This window comes from Dermacentor andersoni, chromosome 9 (genome assembly GCF_023375885.2).
Source record: "Dermacentor andersoni chromosome 9, qqDerAnde1_hic_scaffold, whole genome shotgun sequence".
NCBI classification, from domain to species: Eukaryota; Metazoa; Arthropoda; class Arachnida; order Ixodida; family Ixodidae; genus Dermacentor; species Dermacentor andersoni.
Genome location: NC_092822.1, coordinates 121125698 through 121137583, shown reverse-complemented (window position 1 = coordinate 121137583; position 11886 = coordinate 121125698). Strand labels below are relative to the sequence as shown.

At 45.7% G+C, this 11886-nt stretch overlaps 1 protein-coding gene across 1 annotated transcript in view; it reads right to left on the bottom strand.

Annotated features, from left to right (window-relative positions):
• Positions 1-2603: 2603 nt before the first annotated feature.
• LOC126529663 (uncharacterized) overlaps positions 2604-11886 on the bottom strand; it is a 31125-nt gene continuing 21842 nt past the window's right edge. The window contains exon 5 of the mRNA XM_050177176.3: positions 2604-3266. Within this exon, the coding sequence (XP_050033133.2) occupies positions 3120-3266 (147 nt within the window). The 3' untranslated portion in view covers positions 2604-3119. The remainder of the gene's footprint in view (positions 3267-11886) is intronic.

Here is an 11886-nt window from a genome sequence, read left to right as displayed (position 1 = left end):
GGCTGGCGGTGTTTGGTGTCGGGTTGTGATGTCGGCATCTTATTTGCTCGGGAGTTGCTCGGCGTTCGTTTATCGTCCTCGGAGCAGACAAGTGAAGTGTCGGATCAGCGCGTTCTTACAAACCTCTCGAGGCGCCGGCGTTCGCCTCTTGCCGTCCAGACATGGATCACATACGCGCACATTGGTTCTCGCCGTAGTTCGGGCTCCACTGGCGGTCACCTTCACCGGCAGCCAATTTAATCACACACAAAGCACTAGCTGCGGACGAAGACGGCTTTACGTAGGCCGGGCTTGCTTCCACCATGGTTTAGACTCTGCCAGCGGTCACCTTCACTGGCAAGTAATTTAATAACTCGCAAAGCACAGCCGCAGATGCACCCGGCCTCACGTAGCCCGGGTTGTAGCCACCATGGTTTCGACCATCCCAGCGGTCACTTTCCCCGGCGAGCAATTAATCACACACACTACAGCAGTCACGAACACACATAGCTCAACGTGCTCTGGATGTACCGAAGATCACGTTCTCCACCGTTTGCGAAACTGTGCGGCACGTAGGCCTGCGGCCCACTCTTACAGAAGCGATGCTTAATAGGCGTGTATACATAGGATTCGGGGACGGAGAATTGAAGAAATAACGTGACTTTTGTGACACAAAGAAGCTTGGGAACAAGTTAACGACCGCACGAAAAGCGATGGAACGAAGATTACTAGGCATAACTTTAAGAGACAAAAAGAGAGCGGTTTGGATCAGAGAGCAATGGGGTATAGCCAATGTTCTAATTGATATTGGGAGAAAAAAATTCAGCTGGGCAGGTAATAAAATGCGCAGGTTAGATAACCGGTGGACCATTAGAGTTACAGAATGGGTGCCAAGGGAAGGGAAGCGCAGTTGAGGATGGCAGAAGACTAGGTGAGGCGATGAAAATAGGAAATAGGAAATAGGTGCTGGTTGGAATTGGTTAGCGAAGAACAGAGGTTATTAGAGATCGCAGAGAGAGGCCTACGTCCTGCAGTAGACATAAAATAGGCTGATGATGACGGTAATGACGATTTAACTGTTTTAAATATACAGTTTTAACAAAAAACGAAAGACGCAAATTCAGCGATCGCCGTGCTAATTTCGCCGTACATTGAACTACCCCTTACGGCACGCTGATAGCCACAGTACAGGCTCATTACCATTCCTCCCACTCGAGCGTATACTCACTCACAGCTTGGGAAAGCAGGCTGGCATACAAAGGTGAGATGGAAAATTGTGTTGTATAATGAAAATTGCTCTAATGCGATTCTCGATAACTGCAGGGTGCAGGTCACGTGGACCACTCTGAAATTCCACACAGTTTATGGAAGCAGCTGTTTCATTCCGCACCTAAGACACTCAAAAACACAGCCGTTCCTTGTTTCCGTGCGCGCCGTTGTGCTACATTTCATTCAATATCTAAATAGAGGCATTGGTGAAAGGTTTGTCCCTGCTTTAGAATCAGTGTTACTCTTTTAACACCCGCATTTTCGACCGAACCTCGCCTCGAAGCTCTCTTCCTCCTCTACCGAGTTAAGCACAGCGTATGACCACATCTCGACTATTGAAGATGCCACACTTCTCAAAAATTACCTGCATGAGCATGAATAAGAATGGCCCCTTCTCTCGAGAGGCGGCGTTCCTATCTACTTCATTGGAGTGGAGGTAATTGTTCAGTGGAGAAAAGTTAAAGGATACGGTGGTAAATATTGAGAAAGCGTGCCTTGAAGGAATTACAGTCACATCGCCTTAGTATTGCGTATATAAAAGATGATTGCCCGGCACGAACGGCTAAGCAGTGCGGATTGTATGTATTGCGGAAATTTCGGGAGTGATGTCTCAAAATCCTTGTAAAGAAAGTGGAAACTGCTTCTAAAGCCCAAGAAGGTTATTATGCAGCTCCATGCATTTTTATCCACTATATTAGACGTTGCTTTGTCAAGTTCGCGGTTTGCAGGAAGCGTGGTATTTTATCAGAACCATTAACCAAACCTCCCCAGAGGTTTGAAGGGACCGCATCACACTGCTTCTACTGCGGATGCGATAACGCTATATTGCAAAAAAAAAAAAAAAAAAAAAAAAAAAAGTTGCACGTAATGTGCACCACTTAGACTTAAAAGGAAATGAATATCGAAGCCAATTCTGATTTCTCCAATAAAATCATGAGAATACCCATGAATGCAATTGCAATGCAAACGCCCCACCGATTCGAATGAAATTAGTTGCATATGAGCCAGAAGGTTAAATTCTAGCAACACTTCTAAGGAAGATTTTCATTTTAGACTTTGGACATTTTTTAGATGCCAAATACCCATAACTAAAAAAAAAATCAAACACGAAGTTTAAAAATCTGTTATTCTCTAGAAAAATAAATATCGCAGTTCTGTAATCTATAACGATTACAGCATCTCAAGCGGACAATTGTGAATTGTGATTTTACAGCTTCTGTGGGCAAGTTAGAATATTTAGGAGAGTTTTCCAAAAGCACTACTCAATATTTTGTGATATATTTCAGAACGGTGTACAATATATGGCTTGTGCCCATTTTTGTAGGATTAGTAGGTGCAGTTTACAAAACAAAATGTGATATTGTGTTTTTTATTCTGTGGTTACTGAGTTGCAAGCTTGATACTTGAGCTTTGTGAAATTCTGAAACTTCCAAAATGTAGCAAGAAATTTCAAGCATAAGTGTTCCTCCACTCTTAAGCAAAATTACACTCTTTTGCCACACAACAATAATCGTCATTTGTCTTGTCCGCATTTCCTTTCTTTAACGCCGCGAGTCCGGTACTTTCCAGTAACGAACGACATGGGCGTTATCAGCATGAGATAGCATACCCAACAGGAAAGTAGCGGGCGTGGCGATTTCAAGAAAGGAAATGCAAGCAAGGCAGATGACGATTATTATTGTGTGGCAGAGATACACCCGAAAGGGTGCAACTTTGCCTAAGGGTGTACAGGTACTACATTTTAACACCGTTAAAATGAAACAAATGTAATCAAAATTGGTGCTGTTACAAAAAAGACAACAATTTCTCCGTTCCCATGAATTTAGATATAAGTTTCTAACTGATAGCTTCCTCTATAAAAGCGCACTGAACTAGAAACCCGCTGTCAACTGCGTAAGGGTATTCTTAGGATTCTGCGAAGCGTTGGTGTGGAACAGTTCGTTTAGCTGCAGAAATGATAACATTTCCTCCGCTGTGTCGTCATCCTTCATTTCCTCAACCTCGTCATCAATGGGCTCCTGCAAAAGAAAAATAAATCAGTACTCTAGTTTTAGCAAAGATCAAACAAACACCCCTGAAAATTCTAACTTCGCATTATTTGCCTAGATCTAATAGATGAAATAAATATTATATACATATCAGATGCAGTTTTTTTTTATACTGGCCCAAAATTGAAAGAGTATGTCGAAAGACAAGCGTCGTATTCTAATAAACGCGTAAACGAATTGCATTTCTTCGGAAATTAATTAATTGGAACTGCTGCCGCCAAGAGGATTCGTTCCAAGTGGACCCGCCTTGGGTATTCAGCGGCTATAATTCGTAGACTGAAATGTGTGGCGTAAAGTATAGCATTAAAACGTTATTTAGCGTTATTACGTTAATTATTCAATTCATCATTTGCACTTCTCGTAGAAGCAATCGCCTCCTCATATAATTTAGTACAAGGGTTAGAATTGCGCTATCTGCGAAAGCCAATCTTTAAAAATTTGGTGCAGTTAAAAGAAGAAAAAAACACCCTGTTATCAATCAATCAATTAAAAAGTGAGCTTTATTTAAACATGTCAAGTAATGTGTACAAAAATAGTTGGACCAATAGCCTATGTGGCTAGTAGCTGGTCCAATACACAAAAGTACATATGCAGGTCAACCAAATACATATCTGCTCAATGAGTAAGAACATCTTTTACACGTACAAATACTTTTTTTTTAAGGAAGAGCTATTACGTTTGGCCAGACAAGAAGAAGCGTTTACATACAAGATCAAAATTTCTGGTTACTTTTATGTCCACAGGCACAGTGTTCCAAGTTATAGCGCCAAAGAACTCTATTAATAGTTCACCGTATAAATTGCTGCAATAAGGAAGGTTTAAGTTAAAGTTAGTTGCTTGCCTGGTGTTTGCACGTGGGAAGGGAAATATGGTGTTGTTGTTGTTGAGTATTTTGTGAACTAAACAAGTGATTTAATAATTTCTTAACGCCGTGAAAGAAAGAATACGAAGGTCAGTAAAGAGAACGCTACTTGGGTGATGAACAGAGGAAAATGTTATTATTCTTAGGGCGCGTGTTTGCAACTGCACTATAGGTGTTAAGTAAGTTTTATATGTTAGGCACCATATTTCACAACCATAGCTCATGTGGGTATGAAACAAAGAAAAGTATATGCAACGAAGCAAAGCACGAGGAAAATATTGCCGGGCACGGGCCAGTGTGTAACAGCTTGGCACTTGCAGGGTTAGCACGATTTACTATGTGTCGTCCGAGGTCCTGCCTGATATATATTGGCGCTCAACTCGAAGAAGTGTCGTTTTGAAGAGCGCCAAACACTCGTTCTGGGACACCTAGTGGATACGGACGGTATACGACCTGATCCAGCGAAGACGGCTACGGTGGAAGCCTTCAAGCAGCCTCGCCATGTAAAAGAGCTACGCAGTTTCCTAGGGCTTTGCTCGTACTTCCGCCGGTTTATTCGTGGATTTGCCAACATCGCTCATCCGCTGACATGCCTCCTCCAGAAGGGCGTTCCCTTTGAATGGATTCCTGAATGTGAAGCTAGTTTTCGTGAGCTGAAGTCTCGTCTGACGTCCCATCCTCCGACACTTTGACCATGCGGCTCCCACAGAAGTTCATACGGACGCTAGCGGTAGTGGCATCGGCGCTGTTCTTATTCAACGCGTCAACACCAAAGAACACGTCGTCGACTATGCGAGTCGCTCTTTAAGTAAGTCCGAGCGTAACTTCACCGTTACAGAGCAAGAATGTCTTGCAGTTATTTTCACAGTACAGCGCTTCCGGTCATACCTGTACGGGCGCCTCTTCACTGTGGTGACAGACCATCATTCTCTCTGCTGGCTGGTTAATCTCCGTGATCTGACGGGCCGGCTTGCGCGTTGGACACTTCGTTTACAGGAATATAACTTTACACTCTCTTATAAAAGCGGCCGCCGACACGCCGACGCTGACGGCCTCTCGCGCATGCCGCTTCCAACAACGGACTGCGACGCGGACAACTTCGACCGCTATATCGCATCACTGGAGCCGGGATTTCCTGATATAAATACCTTCAAGGTATCTATATCAAGACAATCAAGGCAATCAGCACTATCCACTCGTTTCTGCGTTCGTGATGGGGTGCTTTACAAAAAGAACTATTCTGCTACAGGCCCACGATATCTTTTGGTGGTCCCGGAGAGTCTCTGTGTCTCCGTCTTGCGCGCTATGCATGACAATCCAACATCTGGTCATTTGGTTTCTGCGCGAACGCTCTACAGCTTTTAAGAAAGGTTCTACTGGCCTAAAATGCGCCAGACGACCACCCAGTATGTGTCCAGCTGCAGCGAGTGTCAACGTTACAAGCGTCCGACGATTGCTCCTCCTGGTCAACTCCATCCAGTGCCACCCCCCAGCACTCTCTTTGAACAAGTTTGCATCGACCTTCTCGGTCTTTTCCCGCGTTCATCCAATGGGAATCGCTGGATTATCGTGTGTGCGGATCACTTGACACGCTACTGTGAGACAGCTGCAATACCATCGGCTACTGCAACCGAAGTGTGTATTTTTCTGCTGCGTTTTGTCATTCTCCGACATGAACCTCCCAGAGTCATCATCAGCGATCGTGGGCGGCAGTTCACTGCAGACGTGGTCGAAGAGATGCTTCGTCTATGTGCTTCAAGGTTTCGACATTCCACCCCGTATAATCCCCAAACAAATAGCCTTACGGAAGGCACGAACAGAACTCTTACTAACATGCTGTCCATGTATGTCGCGTCAGATCATAAGAACTGGGACAGCGTGCTACCTTTCACTACGTACGCATTTAACACCTCAAAGCACGAAGTTACGGGCTACAGTCCCTTCTTTCTTCTTTACGCTCGTCCGCCTCGTTATACACTAGACACTATCTTCCCGTTTTCCCGCCACGATAATCTCTGTATATCAGAGACAGTCTGTCTACCGGAAGAAGCCCGAGGACTTGCTTCTTTACGCACTCTTGTTTCACAAGGCCGCTCGAAGGCACGCTGCGACCGCCGACGCCGACATGTGATATATGACCTTGGTGATTTACTGTTGCTCTGGAAACCAACCAGGAAACGTGGATTATGTGAAAAACTGCTGGCTCACTATGCTGGACCATATGTAATTACTGAGCGTATCAGCGAATTAACCTACCGCATAGCACGTCTCACATCAAATGGCCGACGGTTAGCAAAGACTGAACTTTCGCATGTCGCCCGTTTAAAGCCCTTTATTTCTCGACAGCCTGTTTGACTTGCCCGGCGGGCTGGCTTCGTCTGCGTAGAGGGAAATGTGACGCTCTTACGTGCATAGTGGGTTCGCGCATCAACAAAAAGTATGGGGGGGGCACCGAAGAGTGGTGAACGAAGAAGACGACGGTTGGCTGGCTCGCGGAATCTCGACAGGCGCTCAGCTGATCAAGGCCATCGCATCTAACTCTACCCGGCTTCAAAGTAACGCCTTTTGTGGGCGTTACAATATATATATTCACCAAACGCGACGAGGTTTATTGTCGTTCAAAACGTTGTGCAACGCTAGGTATATCAAGGCACTGCAAGGGCTGCCCGTAGCACGGGGCTAGCTCGCGATCACAGCACACGGCCCTTCGTCTTCCTCTTCGTTCGCCACATCACATACACAGGGGCGCGTCTGGAAGAGTGGGACGCGCTCCTGCGAAGTCCTGTCTTTGAGGATCAAATCCTGGCCGTCCAGCGCGCCCGCGATCGGGCCGGCAGACTAGATCTGTCAGTCCCGTCGTGGGATTAGCCGGGTGCGCGTTTTATTGCGCTTTGCTGGACCAAATAAAAGTTTATTCACTCACTCACTCGGGCGCGTCTGCTTCATTAACATATATATAGATATATATATATATATATATATATACATATATATATATATTGCGAGGCAGCAGTTAAACCTCGACGATTTGTTTAGGAGGTCGCGCGCTAGGAAGATGACAATGGCCATTATGATGCATATATACAGACAGGTGAAGAAGATGCAGCAATATAATGCTCACTCTCTCTCTCGCTCTCTCTCTCTCTCTCTATATATATATATATATAAATATATATATATATATATGTAAATATATATATATATATATATATATATATATATATATATATATATATATATATATATATATATATGTATATATTCCCTCGGGGATGAGACTAGCCAAAAGGGATACGAAATTGAGTTTACAGAATACATACAGAGAGACGCGGCTGCACGCTAGATGGCAGAACAACAACACGAGCGCTACCCTGATCGCCTTCACCGTTATTCTGGCGCATCCTTCCATGCTCCGCATGATGCGTGCTTCACTCTTGCAAAAACTGCACACCACTCAAGAGTCCCCCTCAACCCTGCTGTAATGGCCGCAGACTTCTCGAGACACAGGCTGCGCCGGCACATCATCGCCTGTCCCCCGTACAAACAGCTATCCCTTGGCCGGCCTCCACGGCCTCTTCAACAGCACGGCCTCCCACGAAGGGATGCATGAATATTTCAGAAATCTTGTGCTGTAAAACGCGACAAGTACATTCAGAGATTTCAGCTGCTACGTGATCAGCTACATGATCTGCCGCGGTGGCCACATTTCGATGGGGGCAAAACGCAAATTCGCCCGTTTCCGGTGCTTTGGGATTGAAAAAGGTCCTAAGCCTCCCTAGAAACACTAGCACGGAACGACTCCTCCACTTGGGGCTACACAACATGCCAACTGAACTCTTTGAGGCACAGGGAAACTCCCAAATTGGTCCGCTCTCACTCACAAGGGCGGGCATCGAGATCTTACTAGAAGCAGGCATACAGCCCGTCTTCATGCCACCAGAGAAGTCACAACTATGCACAAACGCCAAGAGAACCATCTCTGCGGCCCTCGTCTCTAGAAAAGCAGCTACGGTTATCAACAGCATCTTTTTCTAAGAAACGGGAGGAGACAACCTCACGTCCCCACACATCACATCGTTCCCGGCCCACATGGGCAACATTTCCGGACCTCCAGACTGTAATCCGAACGAGCGGGCACACCAACTGGCGCGAGAGCTCACATTCCGCGTCTGCGGTCCGCCCTCTCGCTTCAACCCAGCCTGCAGGGACCTAGACAACAAAGACCCGCTCGTATCATACCACGAAATCACTTCAAATCATAGGTTATCACGAAGAATGTTTCCTCCTCATCACCCAAAGCTAAAAAAAGCACAGGCCATCACTTACAGACAGTTGCACACTAGGACATACATCACACCAACAACACTAAGCAGGATCAATCCTGACCTTCCTACTGAATGCCCACACTGCGGCCACAAATACAACAACTTCGAACACATGCTCTGGCTGTGCCCTGCCAACGCGAGCACGGACTTTCGCGACCAGTCTTCCTGGGACTCAGCGCTCAGAAGCACAGAGCTCATCGCTGAGCTCAAGGCTGTCCAGAGGGCTCGGGCCGTCGCCGAAGGGTTCTGTCTACCGGCCCCGACCTGGGTGGAGCCGCCGGATTGATTTCCCCTCAGGACCTAAATAAAGTTCTAATTCCCTCACTCCCGGTGCTTTGGCATCACGCAGAACATCCCCAGGTGGTGAAAATTTTTACCTAGTCCCCTACAATGGCGTGCCTCATGATGAAATTATGGTTTTGGCGCGTAAAACTCCCGAGCTCAAGCTTTGTGAAGAGTGTGTAGAAAATTCCTGTCCTCCGCCAAAACGTAGAAATGAATTCGTTATTTTGATAGAGGATTACTGAAACAGCAATACAGTTGTGTATTGTGTGTGTGCACCAAAATAGTTAAATGTGTGTGTCTGTGTGCGTGTCGGTCTGTGCGCATGCGCGCGCATGTGTTTATGTGTGTACCTACGCGTGTGTGCGGTTTCATGAACTTCAGCACGTAAAGAATATTTGTCCACCGAGACATAAAATAAAACATGACTGATAATTGAGAATCAAATACCTTATATCACATTATGGCAAAGCAGTCGGCTTATTATAACGAGGCCACGACTTTTATCCGTCTAGGAAAACAATTTAAAGTGACATTTCAATTAGTGAACGCTGGTTACGAGCAAGCGTATGGGTTCTGTTGCGTACTCGACGCTATCGGCCCTCGGGGCTCCTAGACGCCTTCACTATCCTCATCGCAGATCGTATTTGAAACAGGGCTTGCACGGCTGCGCCGTACGCAGCAACCGCTGAAGAAGAACTCCCCCTTGTAAACATTCGCTAATTAAATTAACTAGCATCGTGTCAGCGCGCATAGGAAGATATGGACCTTTCACTCTCGATGACCGCAGACACTCGCTGTGAAAACGCTGGCGTGAGGAATCGCGCCAGCAGCAGTGCACGAAGTGACGCTTCAACGAAATCTGAGGGGTAAGAGCACTGCGGCCGCAAAGCTACGAGCCGTCGGCCCACCTATACTATGCCCCAAATCAGATCGCTTTCAAGGTAAAGCACGTGCGACCGCAGGCGGCTGAAGTACAACACCCTGCCTCCCTCCCCCCCCATGGTGTCCCCTCCCTCCCCTCCCACGGAGTTCGGCCTCCTTCTTATAAAATTTGTCGAGAAATCACATGCATGAATAATAACTGCATTGCCATTACGAATGTTGCTGCAAACAAATTCTTCAACGCTACGCATTGTCAAGACAAGTAAGATATGTATTTTTTCATTAAAAAATATTCTCGCGTGTTTCAAAAGTTATGCCCCATATAACTGATACCAATACTTGCATGTTTTGTCTATTTAATAAGTAAAGAGAATATCACAAGACCTTCAGAACTGTATCAGCTCGAAACCGGCAAAGCAGTGCATGCCGCTGATATGAAAGACGTAAGGGCCATGAAATGAACAAGTTGAGGACAAATGTTTTAATGAAACTTGTCAGTCAAGAACCTTGTTTACATTTTTGTACATATACAATGGCCAGGGAAAAATATTAATGACGTTGTCATTTGCTACAATGTATTGCTCAGGAGCAGCTGCCAGCGTTCGTGTATTGTGAGCAATTGCACAGAAATTATTGTCGCAACAGATAGCGCATATCAAAAGCAGGAGTTCTCCAGATATACGAGGGCGAGTCATATGAAAGTGAGCCAATACGAATATATGACAAACGGGGTACTTTATTTAAAAGTAGTCTACATGAGCATTTAGACATTTGTCCCTCTGACTAACGAGTCGCGTAATTCCCGTCTCATCCTACTTCTTGGGTGGCTGCTTCAAAAGGTCTGTAACTGACTCTTTCACGTGATCGTCCGACACGAATCTGGTTCCCTTCAGCTGATTTTTCAATTGCCCCAAAGAGAGGAAGTCGCAAGGCTACAGCTTTCGTCTGTATGGTGGATGTTGCAGGGTTTCCCACTTGAACTTTACGAGTTTTGCCAGCTTTGCCAGCAAGATAACCCCATTCGTCAATTTCCCACGTCGTTTGTTCTTGATTGCAACACGCAACAGGTCTGTCGTTTCACAATATCGGAAACGATTCAGAGTCTCTCCAGGTGTAGCAAATTCGATCAGTAATGGCCCCTGATGATCGAAGAAAACGTCAACAACATCTTTCCGGCGGAAATGATGGCGTTTGCTTTCTTTGGTGTGGTCATTTGGAATATTTCCACTGTAAGCTTTGCCGTCGTGTTTGAGGCATGTAGTAGTGGCGCCATAATTCGTTCCCGGTCACAGTTGCGGACAAGAAGTCGTCACCCTCATTGTGATACTGGATCAAAAGAGTCAAGGCAGCGCACAACTTCTCCGTCTTCTAGCGGTGGTTCAAAATCTTGGGCAACTATTGCGCACGCAAGAGCCGATAACCGAGAAGTTAATGAATTATGGTATGAACCGAACCGTGAATGATGTTCACACACTTTGCCAGTTCATCGAAACTTATCCTCCGTTATTGTATAATTAGCTTATCAGCCTTTCCAATTGTGTTTGGGGTGATTACACGGTGGCTCTGGCCTGGTCTTGGATTGTCTTTGCGACTTTCACGTGCTTCTTTCAACCGTTTCCTCCAGCGCTTCACAGTTGCCAATTAAATGCAATGTTCAGCGTACAGGGCAGCCATACGGCGACTAATTTCTTTTTAGGAAACACCTTCAGCTGTGAAACACCTCACGACACCACGCTGTTCAACTTCTGCGGGGTCTATTATGTCACGCAACCATGTTCAACGCAGCGTATGAGAGCATTAGAGAACCTTTATCCTCACACCTGCGTGTCACTTTTGTAAATGAGAGATAGCTGTGTTCCACGCGCATGCATGGCCGATAGCGAACAGAACCATTATTCCGCCGGGTTGATTGGCTCACTTTCATTTGACTCGCGCTCGCGCATTATAAATGCGAAGGTGCAATGGACTACACAAATAATGCGAAGATACCACTAGATAAAGGCAAAAAAAGTGTTACTGGAACCAAAGTTCACTGCACGGGCACGTATAAACAAAATTCGGAATAATATATATATATATATATATATGCCTATAAGTCTGCAATAAATGTAGGTATCTAAGAAACAGCCATGGTAGCATCAAACAAGACAAATAAACCTGCTGCGCAATCACAGATTCCCAGATCACAGAATCCTAAGGACCGCCCCTCCTTCCCCAACTCCCCCCGGTGTTATCA